The 15,697-nt window shown below is 65.5% G+C and overlaps 2 protein-coding genes across 4 annotated transcripts; one reads left to right on the top strand and one right to left on the bottom strand.

The window, feature by feature from the left end:
• The first annotated feature begins 101 nt into the window (after window positions 1-101).
• On the top strand, window positions 102-9,572 carry CHTF18 (chromosome transmission fidelity factor 18). The gene is given in 23 exon segments (XM_030798170.1): window positions 102-266; window positions 431-625; window positions 710-860; window positions 1,047-1,215; window positions 1,684-1,776; window positions 1,854-1,906; window positions 2,029-2,170; window positions 2,666-2,875; window positions 3,357-3,454; window positions 3,734-3,857; window positions 3,950-4,101; window positions 4,229-4,322; window positions 4,477-4,575; window positions 4,651-4,781; window positions 5,547-5,694; window positions 6,598-6,822; window positions 7,065-7,214; window positions 7,338-7,419; window positions 7,422-7,467; window positions 8,087-8,235; window positions 8,331-8,461; window positions 9,198-9,255; window positions 9,338-9,572. Coding segments are annotated over 23 exon segments (2,928 nt in total). The 5' UTR covers window positions 102-175; the 3' UTR covers window positions 9,475-9,572.
• Window positions 9,544-12,111, bottom strand: GNG13 (G protein subunit gamma 13). Of its 3 annotated transcripts, XM_030798168.1 has the most exons (4): window positions 12,004-12,111; window positions 10,303-10,434; window positions 10,017-10,147; window positions 9,544-9,845 (listed from the first exon to the last, which is right to left on the bottom strand). In XM_030798168.1, exons 2-3 carry the CDS (start codon window positions 10,398-10,400, stop codon window positions 10,042-10,044), a joined length of 204 nt encoding a protein of 67 aa, XP_030654028.1. In that variant the 5' UTR covers window positions 10,401-10,434; window positions 12,004-12,111; the 3' UTR covers window positions 9,544-9,845; window positions 10,017-10,041. The 3 variants fall into 3 exon arrangements, with proteins under 3 accessions (XP_030654028.1, XP_030654027.1, XP_030654029.1); XM_030798167.1 differs by having other exon boundaries at window positions 9,544-10,147; XM_030798169.1 differs by lacking the exon at window positions 12,004-12,111 and adding an exon at window positions 11,706-11,982 and having other exon boundaries at window positions 9,544-10,147.
• Window positions 12,112-15,697: the final 3,586 nt, after the last annotated feature.

Below are 15,697 nucleotides of genomic sequence, written 5' to 3'. Positions count from 1 at the left end.
CCGCCCACCCCTCCCGCAGCCCCGCCTCCGCCACGCCAACCAATGGTGAGCGCCGCCGGGCACGCCGGCTGCTGATTGGCGGCGCCCGGCACGCTCGGGGCGGGCAGTGCGCGACGGCGGCGGCTGCGGCGGCGGCGCGGGAGGTTCGGAGCTGGAGCCCGGGCTCGCGGACGGCATGGAGGACTACGAGCAGGAGTTGTGCGGCGTCGAGGACGATTTCCACAACCAGTTCGCGGCCGAGCTGGAGGTGCTGGCCGAGCTGGAAGGTGGGGCGCGGCCCCCGGCCGTTGGGGAGGGCTGTCCGGATCTGCGAAAGCCGGGACAGTGGCGACCTCGGGGAGGGCGTGCCGGGGGCCGAAGGGGCCTCCACGCCGCCGCTGGAGGGATCTGCTGTCTCGGGGCGGCCGCTGACAATCTCCTCTCCCAGCAGGGGCGTCGACTCCGTCGCCCTCCGGGGTCCCCCTGTCCACCGCGGGCCGACCCCCACAGACGTTCGAGGAGGCCCTCGCCAGAGGGGATGCGGTCTCCTGCCCCGCCCCAGCCGCATCTGTGGGTAGCAGCCAGGGCGGCGCCAGGAAGAGGCGGGTGGACGCCGACCTGCAGCCGGCCGGGTCCCTGCCCCACGGTAGGTCGGCGGCATTACCCCAGGGCCTCCGGAGTGGGCGCGAGGCTGGGGAGGCCTGTGGTTCCCTGCATGTGTCTCCCCCAGCCCCCAGGATCAAACGGCCTAGGCTGCAGGTGGTCAAGAGGCTGAACTTCAGGTCGGAGGAGATGGAGGAGCCGCCCCCTCCCGACTCCCCGCCGACGGACATCACCCCGCCGCCGAGCCCTGAGGACCTCGCCGAGCTTTGGGATCACGGGTGTGTGGCTTAGACATGGGCGTCCCATCCGTCTGTCCAGTGGGACTCAGATGGAGCCCATCCCGTGCCCTGGATGAGGCCTGGTGGGGTGGGGAGGGTTGCATGACTGAGGGTGGTCTTGGACACCGATATCCGAGAGTGACCCCACGCTTGAGTTTCTGCCACTCAGCCCTGGTCTCTCCCCAGAGCCTCAGACGCTGCTGGCGATGTGGGTCTCACACGGGCCTCACCAGCTGCCCGTAATCCCGTCCTGAGGCGGCCCCCCATCTTGGAGGACTACGTCCACGTGACATCCACGGAGGGCGTCCGGGCCTATCTGGTGCTACGTGCTGACCCTATGGCTACGGGGGTGCAGGTGCGTGGCTGTGGCCTTCCTGCACGGCGGGTGGGCCAGTGCTGCTCAGGAAAGGGTCCCGGGAGCCCTCACCTGTGCCATTTGCTTAAAGCGGGTCCTGTGCACACCCCCAGGCGCTGCGGAGGAGGAGGCTGCGTCATGGGGCGTAGACTTAGAGGACACAGCCTCCCCACCCCAGGCTGCTGTCCCGCCTGTTTGTATGGCCTGGGGGTGGAGAGGGCTTACTCCCTGCTTCCCCCTCCTGCTTTTGCCCTTTTCTCCTTCTTCCTAAAGCTGCCCACCACTTCCCCTTTGCAGCTGCCCCATCTGGATGGCTTCCTTCCTTTGGCCCCCACTGCCCAGTCTCCCACCCCTCACTAGCCAGCTTACTGGGGTCGTCCCACCCAGGTCCCTGAGCACTGATGGGGGCTGATGTGAATCCTGTGACCTAGGAGGGGTCCATAGGCAATTGTCCTCCCTTCTCCACAGGGCTCTGTCCTCCACGTGCCATGGCGAGGCAGTGGCCAGCTGGACCTGCTAGGTGTGTCCTTTGCCTCCCTGAAGGAGCAGGTCGACGGCGAGGTTGGGACTGCGGGTTTGCTGGGGGGCGGTGGATGGGCCGCCTGAGCCCTCCTGATCCCAGCCTGTTGTTTGCACAGCGGCGGAAGCAGCTGCTTCAGGAGGCCCAGAGGCTCTCAGACACCCTGCACAGGTGACTCCGCTGGCCTTCCGCCCTGGGGACCCTTGTTGGCTCTTGTATCAACTCCTAGCTCCTAGCATGTGGGTTGGTATGGTCCCTGCGAGTTGTTTGTGTCAGGACGTGGTCCTCTCCAGTCTCAGGTCAGGGGAGGAGGAGGCATCCCAGCCCGTGGGGGTCCCTCAGGAGGAGCCGACTGACAGCCAAGACGCCTCCACTCACTGCCTCTGGGTGGATGAGTTTGCACCCCGGCACTACACGGAGCTGCTCAGTGATGACGTGAGGCCTTGCTCTCGTTCAAGTGGGGTTGGCTTCCTCTGTTCCCAAGAGGGAAGAATCTGGGCCCAGTGATTTTTGCACAGCCAATCCACTGGACCTCGGGGATGGAGTGGGGCTCTCATTTGCCCTTTTGAGTTGTAGGTGGGGAATTGAGCACAGGGCTGTGTACTACTGGTCCTCTGTGACCTGTGGGGCAGGCCAAGGGTCCAGGGTGTCACCTGATCCAAGTCTCTGCTCCCTTTCCTACCTTCACAGCAGCTGACACTGGGGTGCCCCTGGGGAGGGCAGGGGCCTCCCCGATGGTTTGTGGCCAGAGCTGTGGGGACGGAGCCCCTGGCGTGAGCCTCGCGGTCACTCACCAGCAGGAAGACGGGGGTGGCCATTCATCCTGTGGCTCGGCATCCCATGGGGCACGGGGCTCACGGTGGCAGGCTGACTGTCCGTGCCTGAAGGCGGTGCCCTCAGTCTGTGCCTCCTTTCCTGTCCTTCCCGCAGTTCACCAACCGCTGCCTGCTGAAGTGGCTGAAGTTGTGGGACCTGGTGGTGTTTGGCCACGAGAGGCCTGCGCGGAAGCCCAGGCCCAGTGTTGAGCCGGCCCGGGTCTGCAAGGAGGCCACAGCGCCAGGCAAGTGGAAGAGCCACGAGCAGGTGCTGGAGGAGATGCTGGAGGCTGGGCTGGACCCCAGCCAGCGACCGAGGCAGAAGGTGAGCCCCGTTGGCTGTGCCGCCGGCAACAAGCCTGAGGCTTTGCACTCGGCGGCCGGCACCCTCGCAGCCTGTTGACTTTCTCCAGGAGCCATGGGTGTGATGACATGTGGGTCTCGGTGTGAAGCGCCATCAGCACGAGTTAGAACTGGATCTGTCCCAGTAACAACTCGGGGGAAGTCATCGTCCCTGAAGGGCTCTGCGGTTGGCCAGGATGTTCTGGGTGGACAGTGGGTGGTTTCTGGGGGCCAGTCACACGGGTACCAGCTGTGTTTTGTCTGCACAAACCTTGCTTTGTGCAGGGTTTTTTTCTATTGCCATCTTGGTACATGAATGTGCTGGATTTTGTACTTATTTGGTGGCTGGAGTGGGGTGGGGGGAACACCCAGCCTGTGGGACACACGTGGCAGTCCCTGGCTGCTGGGTCGGGAGTGTCCTGTAGGTGCAGTGCACACCATGCCTCTATCTACCTGGGCTGCAGGTGGCACTGCTGTGTGGGCCCCCGGGGCTGGGGAAGACCACCCTGGCACACGTGATTGCACGTCATGCAGGGTACTCTGTGGTGGAGATGAACGCCAGGTGAGTGACGCGAGGCTTGTCTCTGGCTTGCCTTCTGTCCCGATGTGTTGGTTTGAGTTTTGGCCGTGGACCTGAAATTGGGTGTGGATGTTCCCGTCCTGAGGGTGATGGGGGCCTGGGCGTGTGGGCTGGGGAAACGTGTCCTTCCTCGGCGTTCACGGGATCGGCAGCGGCCGCGTCATGTGGCGGTCTCCACACAAACGCGGCAGCCCCGGCCTTGGGAGGATGCCCTGCTGGGGACGCCCACCGCCCTGACGACCCCTGACCTCCCCGTTGCAGTGACGACCGCAGCCCGGAGGTGTTCCGCACGCGCATCGAGGCAGCCACCCAGATGCAGGCGGTGCTGGGTGCTGGCGGGAAGCCCAACTGCCTGGTCATCGACGAGATCGACGGGGCCCCTGTGGTGGGCTCCTTGATGCCCGGGCAGGTGGGTGGGTGGGCAGGCAGGCGGGCAGCAGGGCCTGGACTCACCGTGTCCTCTGCACCTCCCCCAAGGCCGCCATCAACGTCCTCCTGAGCATCCTGAACCGCAAGGGGCCACAGGAGGTGGAGCCACAGGGCCCGGCCGTGCCTTCGGGTGGCGGCCGACGGCGCCGAGCAGATGGGGGGCTCCTCATGAGGCCCATCATCTGCATTTGCAACGACCAGTGAGTGCACGGGTGGGCGCCATGGTCAGGAGAGGCCCCGGTGCCTGGAGGGAGGGTCCCGGCCCGTCCCTGTGTCCTGGGCTGTGGTGCCAGCCCTGGGGTCCCTGGCCCTGCCGCCTCTCCTCAGGTTCGCACCGTCCCTGCGGCAGCTGAAGCAGCAGGCTTTCCTGCTCCACTTCCCGCCAACTCTGCCCTCGAGGCTGGTGCAGCGGCTCCAGGAGGTCAGTGGAGCCCAGGGCGCCGTGTGGCTGATGGCAGGGTTGGGGGTGTGGCCTCGTTCTGGCCCCTGTTTCTGTGCCCCTCCCCATGGAACCCTGGTAACCCCTGAAAGGATGGGGCATACCATCGGGCCCTCCAGCAGCCCTCCTCCCTCAGGTCTCCCTGCGGCAGGGCATGAGGGCCGACCCGGGGGTGCTGGCCGCCCTCTGTGAGAAAACCGACAATGACATCCGGGCCTGCATCAACACCCTGCAGGTGGGCGGCCGGCAGGCACCGAGTGGGGTGGGGTCGGGAGTTGGCCGCCTCTCATGCCCCCGGCCCCGTGTCTAGTTCCTGTACAGCCGGGGCCAGCGGGAGCTGAGCGTGGGGGACGTGCAGGCCACACGCGTGGGCCTCAAGGACCAGCGCAGAGGGCTCTTCTCGGTGTGGCAGGAGGTCTTCCAGCTGCCTCGAGCCCAGAGGTAGGCGGTGGCCACAGCCTTGGCCCAGATTCTCACGGTGCCCGGACCTCAGGACGCCGGCCCTGCGTGTGGGCCAGCACGACCCTCGAGGCGGGGACTCAGTGTCCTGAGCCCGCGGCTGCCTGGTCCGGCCTCTAGGGCCCTCCTCAGCCTTTTCCTGGCTTGTTCTCACCCCTACAGCCTTGGCGGGTCAGCCAGAGAAGCCTCCAGGGCCCCCCTGTGGGAAGGACACCCCCAGTGTGGTGCGGCCTCCAGGGTGTCCCTCTCCACGGCGCCCCTTGACTCAGGCCCTGCCCCAGCTACACCCTCATTTTTGTCACATTTGGCCTGGGCTGTGGTTTCTGAGCTCCTGCCTGCCCACACCGCTTGGTCTCCTGTGGGCAGGAGCAGCCAGCATGTCTCTGCCCTGACCTGGCATGGGACCCCAGGGGATGCTGGCCTGGTCATGCTGCAGGACATGGGAGACGCTGGCCTGGGCCCGTGGGATGTGCTGCTCCTGGCCTGGACCCTGGGGGATGACTTTCCCTGGGATCCCCCAGCCCCAGAGGGTCAGGGCAGGGCTCCTCCTCGGCTTAAGGGAATGTTTCGGGGGTTGAGGTCCGGGCGTGTCTTTGGCTGTCTCCACCTAAGCGAGGGAGCAGGGGCCCTGCTGAGAAGAATGAAGTGGGTGGCGGCTCTGATGGGGCCTCTGAGTGTCCCTGGGAGACGGTGGGGCTGCCCGTGCTTTTAACACGGGTCCGTCTAGCTTCAGCACTCCACCTGCAGGCGCCGTGTGGGCCAGGACCCCGCCCCGCCTGCTGACATACTCCTGCTGGGTGACGGGGACGTGGGCTCCCTGACCTCTGCCTCACAGCGATTCTACCGTGTCCTGCATGCCACTGCCTCTGCGGGCGAGCACGAGAAGGTGGTCCAGGTACCTATATTCCACCAAAATCCCTGCCTGGGAGCTGCTTGGCTGGGACCTGGGCTGTGCCCCTGCCCCTGCCAGCCCTCCCGTGTGGACGGGGGTGTGGAGAGAGGCAGGTTCGGGAGATGGGGGCCAGGAAGTCTCTGAGGTGGGAAGCAGGAGCCAGGAGTGTGGGAGGGGCTGCAGGGCCCGGGCCGGCAGGCAAGGAGGGAGGGGCGGCCGTCTGATGCGGGAGGTCGCTCTGGTGGCTGCTGGGACTCTCAGCGGGTTGGGGTGGAGCCCCTGCCCGACAGCCTGGCCTGGGGCTGTGAGGGGCTGGATTCTGGACTTCAGATGCACGTGGGGTGGAGAGCAGGGCGCTGAGGGCTTCCTGCCGTCCTGCCTCTGGGACTCCCTGCCTAAGCTGCCTACTGACTCTAAGCAGCTTTGGATTAGCAGCTGGGGATCCACAATCAATCCCCAAATCCCAAAACCCGCGATGTGGAGGGGCAGCGTGGAGCAGCGGCGGGGTTAGGCTCCCCCGCGGAACGGGTGGGGAGGCCACGGCCTGGACTCTGGTGGGCGGAACTTCCTCAGGCAGTCTAAGGAGGGGCTGAGTGAGGCTGGAGCCCTTTGGTTCCTGGAGGCCGCCTGGTGGGCGGTTCACCCCCTTGTCTCAGTCTCTGTCAAGCTGTAGTGAGGATGCTCAGGGTGCACCCTCCCTCAGCCCCCTGGGCCCCGTGACCCCTTGCTGGTGTGTGCTGCTGCCCCAGATGCCCAGCATTGTGGGGAACCTCGTGGAGGGTCTGCGAAGCGTTGTGGGGCAGGCGGCAGGCAGGAGTGGAGGGTCTGCGGTGGGAGGCGGAGGGTCCGCGGTGGTGCACCTTCCCTGGGGTGGGCAGGAGCTCAGGGGTTGCCGGCCGCCTGCAGGGCCTGTTTGACAACTTCCTGCGCCTGCGGCTGCGAGACTCCAGCCTGGGCGCTGTGTGTGCGGCCCTCGACTGGCTCGCCTTCGATGACCTGCTGGCGGGGGCTGCTCACCACAGCCAGAGCTTCCAGCTGCTGCGCTACCCACCCTTCCTGCCCGTGGCCTTCCATGTGCTGTTCGCTTCCAGCCACACACCCAGGATCACCTTCCCCAGCAGCCAGCAGGAGGTGTGCTTGCCCCGCGCCACTCCTGCCTGCCCCCTCCCCTGTGCCCCCCACCGCACTGCCCATGTGGCTGCCCCCGGCCCCACCCATCGTTCCCCATCCGCCGTCCTGCCGCCTCCCCTGTGCCCTTCCCCTGCGCTGCCCGTGTGGCTGCCCCCGGCCCCACCCACCGTTCCCCACCCACCATTCCCCCTCCTCTCCTGGGAGGCCCCGGTGACCAGGCCTTGGCTCACCCCCTGCCCCAGGCCCAGAACCGGATGAGCCAGATGAGGAACCTGATCCAGACGCTGGTGTCTGGCATCACGCCAGCCACGCGCAGCCGGGCCACGCCCCAGGCCCTGCTCCTGGATGCTCTCTGCCTGCTCTTGGACATTCTTGCCCCCAAGCTCCGCCCCGTGAGTGCCGTCCCCCAGTGGGGGACTCCCCACCTGCTGCCCTCCCGTCCCAGGTGAGCACACATCTGTACTGCTCAGCCCCCTGCCTGCTCAGCCCCCTGCCTGCTGCCCTCCGTCCCCCAGGTGAGCACGCAGCTGTACAGCACCCGTGAGAAGCAACAGCTGGCCAGCCTGGTGGGCACGATGCTCGCTTACAGCCTGACCTACCGCAGGAGCGCACACCCGATGGCCAGTACATCTACAGGCTGGAGCCGTGAGTCCCCCGGTGCCTGGGGTGGAGGCCTGGCCATGCTGCACGCTCCAGGGCCCGCGTGGGGCCAGGAGTCTGAAAGCACGGTCGTGGCGTCGGGGGTGGCGGGCCCCATGTGTCTTTCACTCAGATGTAACCGTGAAGGGGGGTTACCTCCAGCCACCTGAGATTGGCTGTGGGACCTGAGCTTTGCTGCAGAGCTGCTCCCAGCCTCAGCACCCCCACATGGAACTGGAGCTGGGGGCCACCAGAGTGACTGCACTTTCCAAGGCTCCCTTTCCCACTGTGGGATGGCCATGGGGGTGGCGGGGTGAGGCACGGGGCAGTGGCCCCGGGGTCCTGCTGCCCCAGCGATGGCACCAACGTGCAGGATGCTGAGTCACTCTCCGTGGCAGCCATCGGCAGGTTTCATCATCTCACGTACGCTTGCAGTTGGGGAAACTGAGGCTCGGGGCAGTTGAACCCAGCTGCCGCAGGGTTGGGGTGCGGTGGCACCAGGACTCAACCCGACATTCCCGCTGTGGCGTTGTGGCTTTTGGGGTTTGCGGTTGGAGCGCCCGGCGGGTCTCTGGCCCTGGGCCTGGCCCCACTGACCTGCCCTGGTGCCCCCCACGCTGAGCAGGAACGTGGAGGAACTCTGCCGCTTCCCTGAGCTGCCTGCCCGCAAGCCCCTCACCTACCAGACGAAGCAGCTCATTGCCCGCGAGATCGAGGTGGAGAAGATGCGGCGGGCGGAGGCTTCTGCCCGGGCAGAGAACAGCCCGCAGGTGAGCCCACCCAGGCTCTGGTGCAGGTTGGGGCCTGGGTGTGCACCATCCCCACTGTAGCCCTGTGTGGCCAGATCTCACGATGCCTGCTCCCTGCAGGTGGACGGGAGCCCCCAGGGCTCGAGGGTCTGCTGGGGGGCAGTGGGGAGAAAGGGGTGCGCCGACCTGCCCCACGCAACCATGAGCAGCGGCTGGAGCACATCATGAGGCGAGCGGCCCGGGAGGAACAGGTGTGGAACGGGCAGCCGTGGGGGTGGGACCAGGGTACGTACCTTTGGGGGTGTGGCTAGGGCAGTCGAGGCGGGGCCAGGGTCTCTTCAGGGGTGGGGCCAAGACACCCATGGGGCGGGGCCAGGGTACCTTTGGGGGTGTGGCTGGGGCCATCATGAGGCAGGGCCAGGATACCTTCAGCGGCCGGGCCAGGATACCTTTGGGGGTGGGGCTGGGGCAGTCATGCGGTAGGGCCAAGATATCTTCAGAGGCAGGGCCAGGGTATCTTCAGGGGTGGGGCCAAGACACCCATGGGGCGGGGCCAGGGTACCTTTGGGGGTGTGGCTAGGGCCATCATGAGGCAGGGCCAGGATACCTTCAGCGGCCGGGCCAGGGTACCTTTGGGGGTGGGGCTGAGTCGCAGGAGGAGTCTGGCTGAGGGTGGGGCTGGCTCAGTGCCGTAAGGGGGGGCTCTGAAGGACCTGCTCCCTATGTTCAGCATGACCAGGGTTCTACCCAGGCCTCAGTTTCCCGTCTGGGCAGAAGAGTGGCTGTATTGGCTCTTCTTGATTGGCACCTGGTGGGGAGCAGATGGCAGTGAGGGGTGAGGGGCAGCTGGCCTGGGCTGGGTTTGGAAAGGTGTCTCAGAGGTGCTCCGGCTCCTCCTCCCGGAAAGGCTCTGGGTCTTCCTGTGTTGGGTAGGGGCTGGATGGGGCATCTGTCCTACGGGACTGACTAGTCCCTCCTCCCCGTCAGCCTGAGAAGGATTTCTTTGGACGTGTGGTCGTCAGGAGCACGGCAGTCCTGAGTGCAGGTGTGTGTGGGGGGGGGTTGGGGGGTTGTGGGGGGCCTGGGGTGCTGGGGTCCAGCTGAGGAGCAACCCTGTGGCCCTGCAGAGGACACGGCCCCGGAGCAGGACTCAGTGGAGCAGCGCATGGGCACGGCTGTGGGCAGGAGCGAGGTCTGGTTTCGCTTCAACGAGGGTGTCTCCAATGCTGTGCGGCGCAGCCTTTACATCAGGGACTTGCTCTAGTTCTCTCTGACCCGCGGACACGCCCCCGCATTGCTTCCCGCAGAGTGCAGAGGGACGGAAACCTGGAGATGTCTTTATAAAGTCACACCTTTACAGACTGTTATCACACGAGCGGAGTGGGGTTCACAGGATGGTGCGAGTGGGGCCGGGAGTGGGGCTCACAGGATAGAGTGAGTGGGGCCGGGGGGGGCTCCAGGATAGAGTGAGTGGGGCCGGGCGTGGTCTCACAAGATGGTATGAGTGGGGCCAGGAGTGGTCTCACAGGATAGAGTGAGTGGGGCCGGGTGTGGTCTCACAGGATGGTGTGAGTGGGGCCAGGAGTGGTCTCACAGGATAGAGTGAGTGGGGCTGGGAGTGGGGCTCACAGGATGGTGTGAGTGGGGCTGGGGGCAGGCTTACAGGATGGAGTGAGTGACGCCAGGAGTGGGGCTCACAGGATGGTGGGAGTGGGGCCAGGTGTGGTCTCACAGGATGGAGCTAGTAGGGCCGGGCGCAGGCTCACAGGATGGAGTGAGTGGGGCCAGGCACGGTCTCACAGGATGGTGTGAGAGGGGCTGGGTGCGGGGCTCACAGGATGGTGCATTTGCCCTTTTCCACCCATGGGTTGTTCTTCATCAGGTCGGGGTTCAGGAAGGGGTCTTTGGGAATCCCATCCTCGATCCACTTCAGCAGCCTGCGGGTGGGCGGGTGGTGGGTGAGTGGTGGCACCTCGCCCCCGAGGGCCTCCTGCTGCACCTGCCTGTCGGCGGCGGTGGTCGTGGCTATGAAAATGAGCGGCCAGCGCAGGGCAGACAAATGAGAGGCAAATCAGGCGGGTGGGGCACTCACTCGGGGATGGTCCTGGATGCCATCTCCCGCTGGAAGGCCAGCTGGTACTTGAGGCTCTCCACCTCTTTCTTCATCTGTGGCACGTCCCACTCCTCCATGGGATCAGGGGCTTCCGAAGCAGCCAGCCTGGGGCTGGAGGGCACAGGAGGAAGCCACAGGGCCGAGGCCGCCAGCCTGTAGTCCCCACCCCCACTGCTCCCTCCCCGCAGGCCTGAGCCGAGCCCCCCAGGATGAAGTGGGGGAGAGTCACCACCACTGCCTGGGCCAGTCCCCTAGGCGTTGCTAGGGTGCAGGGCACAGGGCGAGTTCCCACGAGGCCCCAGCTCCCGCCTCCCCCAGTGGGACTAATTAACTGCAAGAAACTTTACATCCTTAGCTACTTCCCCATGCCCCCCCCACACTTTACGAAGGTCCCTTGCAGGCAGCAGAAAGGGTGCTCAGCACAGCAGGACCCCAGCTCCCACCCTCCTACTGAGGTCCACGCAGGCTGACCCAGACCGTGGTGTGAGGCGTGGGGTGAGGTCCTCAGGAGGTGGCCCCTGCCCTGCCCCGCTGTGTGCCCCTCTGCTTTGCATGGGCAGAGCCCAGTCCAGAGCCAGGATTCCTGGACAGGAATGTGCTGCTGCAGTTTGCATCTCTGGCAGGTGGGGTGTGTGCTCAGGATCTTAGGGGCTCAGGCTACACGACCCCAGTCTGGGACATGGGCTGTGGGTGGCCCCTGGGTCCCCAGTGTGTCTGGCAACCACACACACGTTACCTGCGTGCTTTCTGCTTGTGGCCAGCCTGGGAAAGCCACAGGTTGACACCTCTCAGAACTGCCACAAGTTCGAGGCAAGTGGAGGTGGGTTGCCCCCTGCCTCTCCCACCCCCTACCCACTCCAGGGGCCCAGGGAGTCCCTCACTCCATCCCAACCGTGGCCCCCATCGCCAAGGTTGGGAGACAGGGCTGAGCCTTGGGAGGGTGGGTGTGGCGTTGGCGTCAAGTTTGGGGGAGCCTGCCTCTGGCTGTGAAGGGGCCTCCTGGCCCAACAGTCTCCCCATCCCTTTGGTCATGCAGCTGTGCCGGCCACTTAGGGAGGGGCCCAGGGCCTGAGGCTGGTGGAATCCCGGTTGGTGAATTGGGCAGACTCCCAGCAGCCAGCAGAGGGTCTGCCCGTAGCGGGGTGGGAGCCCGGGAGCGAGCGGGGGCAGATTTCTGGGGGATTGATCAGGGTCAGGCAGAGGATTCCCTCCCGGAGACCCTGGAGTTCCAGCACCCCCACCCGCCCCCATCCCCGCTGCAGGCCTTTCCTTGGAGACCCTACGCTCAGCCTCGCGGGTGCAGGACCAGCTGCGTGCGGGTCCTCCCAGGCCCGGGGTGTTGGCGCCCCGCCCGCAGCCCAGTTCTCGCTGCCCGGCCCTACCTTCGCGCAGCTGCCGCCAAGCCTGGCCACCCGCCCGGTGCACCCCGTGGACGCCCCCAGCCACGGGACTTGGTGGGCACTGCAGGCGGTGCACGGTGCTCAGATGGACACGGCTCCCCCGCACCGCGCGAGCCGCCTCCCTGCCTGCAGCACCGGCTTGGGTTGGGTTTTGCTGCCCGCGGGGCAGCTGCCCTCGCCCCGGGAGTTAGGGTGAGCCCAGGGGACTGACCTGGGCCAGCCGAGAGCCGCGGGGCCTCAGGGCCCTCCTTAGCCCCAGGGGCCTGTTCATCGGACCTACCTTGAAAAGGTGACAGCGGAGGGACAATGATGACAACGGCCAGGCGACCGCGAGTGACAGCGAGGGCCAAGTGATGTTCGGGAGTCCGCCAGGCAGAGCCCTGGCTGTGCCCCGCCCCTCCCGCCACCTGGGCCCTGGCGCCGCCCCCACGCCCACCCCCTCCTCAGGGCTGGGCTGACCCCAGAGATAGCCTGTGCTGCCACCTCCCCAGGGCTCACCCAGCGGGTGGACACACAGCCAGGGGCCAGTGTGGGGCTGGTCCATTTTCCCTGAGGGGTCAGCTTGGGCCCTGGTGGAGAGGTCTCCTTCCACTTGGGGTGGGTTCCCCCTCCAGTGTCCTGAGCCAGCTGGGAGGAGTGGGGATGGGGCTGGGACCCTTTGCCCTCTGGAGCCTCTGTAGCCTGCAGGGTTCAGGCGACCTTCAGCTGTGCCCCCCTTACAGGGGCATCCTGTGCGGGCCATGTGGCTCACCCTGGGATGTGAGCCTCTTGCTGCTAGGGGCCCTGGGGCTCCGTGGAGCTCCTTGCTCTGGCCCGATCCCCCGTTCCCAGACCAGTAGCCAGCCCAGGGGGCAGCTCCTGAGGCAGGAGGGTGCCGTGCTTTTCAGTCTGATCTGAGCTGAGAGTGGCGGCCTGAGGCGTCCCCAACACCGGCCCACTGTGGGTGCTCTGAGGCACGCTGCCTTGGGAGAGGTGACCCCAGCTGCAGCACTCGGGCTGGGGTTGTGTGACCTCGAGGCTCTGGGGAGGGGGCTTCCCTTTGGGGCTCCGCACCTGTCAGCCTGCAGAGCTGAGACTGGTCCTTTTCCTCCGTCACGTTTCCCCGTGTCTCCTCCCACCCTGCCCTGGGTGCACCCCTTGGGCTCCTGTGGGAGCTGTGCCCCGTGTACCAGCAGGTGACAGACGCACCCGGCTGCATCCTAGGTGGGGGCCCCCAGGCAGCAACAGCAGCCTCTGGGGACACAGGGCCAAGCTCCCCAAACTCAGTCCCTGCAGAAGCTGGGCAACCCACGGGGAAGCCTGTGCCAGGCCCTTGGCGGGTGCTGCCAGAGCCAGGAGCCTGTGAGCAGGTCACTCTGCCTTCCCCAGTGTCACAGGGAACCACCCGGCCTGCCTGGGGTGGCCCAGAGCCCTGCAGGGGTTGTCGGGGAGAGGTGGGCCCTGTCCCTCTCGGGCGCCCAGGCCCCTGAAGTCACTCAGCAGGACTTCCTGCCACTGTGACTCCGTGAATCGGGGCCACCTGCACCTCCCGCTCTGATGTGGGTCGGCTGGATCAGAGGCGCCTCTGGAACTGGGGCACATGAGGGAAGGGATTATTTTTATTATGGATTTGGGGGTGGGGTGGGGCAGCTTAAAGCGCAGGGCACCAGGCCTCCTCCTCAGGGCAGATGGTTGCCCCTCTTGGCATAGTGGGGGCTGGACGAGGTCTTCTGGTCCCAGTGCCCGCTGTGCCCTGCCTGTGCCCTTGGGTGCTGTGACTCCAGATGCACCTTAGTTTCTGGGCTGCTGAGGGCTCTCCCTGTGGCTGGGGGCACCACTCTGCCCGGGCGCCAGACAGTGAAATGGCTGTTAGGGGAGGGGTGTGTGCCACCCCAGGATGCAGGCAAGGCGTGGGGGGGGACCCCAGGGCATGTCCCCCACGTTCACTGGGACAGCAGGTGGCTTGCAACCGGAGCCAGGGCCAGGCAGGGGGACACCCTGAGCTCTGCAGCTGAGTTGTGAGAGCTGGGGGTTCTGTGGCCGCTCTCAGGACCCCAAGCGGCCTTTGCCGCTCATCTGGAGGGACCTAGGGAGTCTCCTAATGGGGTCACCGAGGCTCCAGGTTCTGGCTTTTGGGCAATTCACGGGACCCAGTAAGGTCACTGAGGGTGCCTGAGCTCTGTCCAGCATGGCCAGTGCCCCCAGCGAATCAGGACACGGGTTGGAGTGTGGTGTGGGCCACCAGGACAGCCAAGACAGGCCTTGGGGCTGATCCAGGCAGATCCTGCCATCTTCAGCGTCTCAGCAGGGAAGTGGCTGTGTGCACCTGCATGGTGGATCCGGCCTGCCTACCTGAGCAGGGTCTGGGTGACCCCCAAGGCCAAGGGCAGGAGGAGGTTGAGAGAAGTGGGGGCAGGGCCAGGGTGAGCCGAGGGCCTTGGGTCTGCTCCAGGCCCATGTCCCAGGCATGTGATGGGTCCCGTCTCTCACCCCACTTCTGTGGTGTTTCCGGTCGCTGAGGGGGCACCAGTCACCCCCCCGTGTCGTGTGGACCCCCAGAATCAGAAGCAGGTCCTGTGCTGACCTGGGTGGGTGCAGTCACCTCCGCTCCTGTGTGAGGGGCTGTGAGGGCGCATCTGCAGTAAGACGGGGGTCTCGAAGACTGACTTCGACCTTCCTACCAAGGCTGCACTCGGAAACCCCCAGACACATCCGGGCGCTGACCCCTTGAGCTGGGGTCAGCCTCGGGGGCAAGAATCTGCCTCCCCCGGCCCCACAGCTGGACCTGGCTTCAGTGATTCTCACTGGGAGGAATGGCAGCCATTCCGCCACCGGAGTGACCACAGCCTCCCGAAGCCAGGGGCTCCTTTCTGAAATTGGGCCACTAATTGGGCCGCTGGGTGAGAACACGCAGGGCTCTTTCCGCTGGCCTAGAAATGGCTGTCCCTGGCCCGAGGGGCTCCTGACCCATCAGGCATGGGGCTGTGCCGCTGGGCCTGGCTTGGGGCAGGAGCATCAAGACCCCCCATTTACAGCCAACCAAGACCGTGGGGGAAGCACGGGAGGCCGGAGGCCCTTCACGCTGACTTTAGGGCTTGGTCCCACACTGGCACAGGGGGCTCTGACCCCTTCCTAGCGGGAAACTGCAGCGGGGTCTCCCGGGACTGGCCTCTCGCGTGGCCTCAACTCTGAGTGGGTGGGGGAGACAGCCCCCGACACTAGTCAACTCTCCAGGGAACAGAGGGACAAAGTGCTGAGCTGAGGACCCAGGACCAGCGCCGTCCTCCACCCGCCTGTGCCCTAGGCTCTGCAGAGGGCTCTGGCTGTCCTAGGGGGACCCTGTGGCCTGCAGGCCCCAAGCAGCCTGGGGGCGGTGGGTGAAAGTGTGTGGAGGACACGCTGACGTCGCTCAGTCCCTGCAAACAAAACCGCAAACGTGGGGCCTGGGGAAATAACGAAGGAAGCTCCTCAGCAAAGGAAGCTCACCCCACCTAGTTAACTGGAGCTCACGGCAACGACCTTTATGTCATCTGTGAAAGTTTCAAAGTGATTTTCAAAAACAATTTAAGCTCTTGAACCCAAGCACAGAAAACAGAACGGAAAACTTCAAGGGATGGGGTGGGGGGAGGGGGGAAGGGACAGCATTAGGAGCTATACCTAATGTTAGACGAGTTAATGGGTGCAACGCACCAACATGGCACATGCATACATATGTAACAAACCTACATGTTGTGCACATGTACCCTAAAACTTAAAGTATAATTAAAAAAAAAAAAAACTTCAAGGGAATCCCGGGTGCGTGGCTGTCATCCACACCTGACCTCCATTGTGTGGTCAGGGGCCTGCTAGGGGCTTGGCCGTAGCCACGCTCGCACTGCAGCCTCGGGGTAACGCGCCTGCCTTAGCTCGGTTTATTCTGAACAGCTGCAGGTCAGTGCGTGGTTACAGTCGCCGCAGGTTTCCTGCTTAAGAGACGCCCGTCTCCTGAAAACCTA

Source organism: Nomascus leucogenys, chromosome 18, assembly GCF_006542625.1.
Source record: "Nomascus leucogenys isolate Asia chromosome 18, Asia_NLE_v1, whole genome shotgun sequence".
NCBI lineage: Eukaryota > Metazoa > Chordata > Mammalia > Primates > Hylobatidae > Nomascus > Nomascus leucogenys.
Note: the sequence above shows the minus strand (reverse complement) of the source record. Positions and strands in the feature narration are given on the sequence as shown.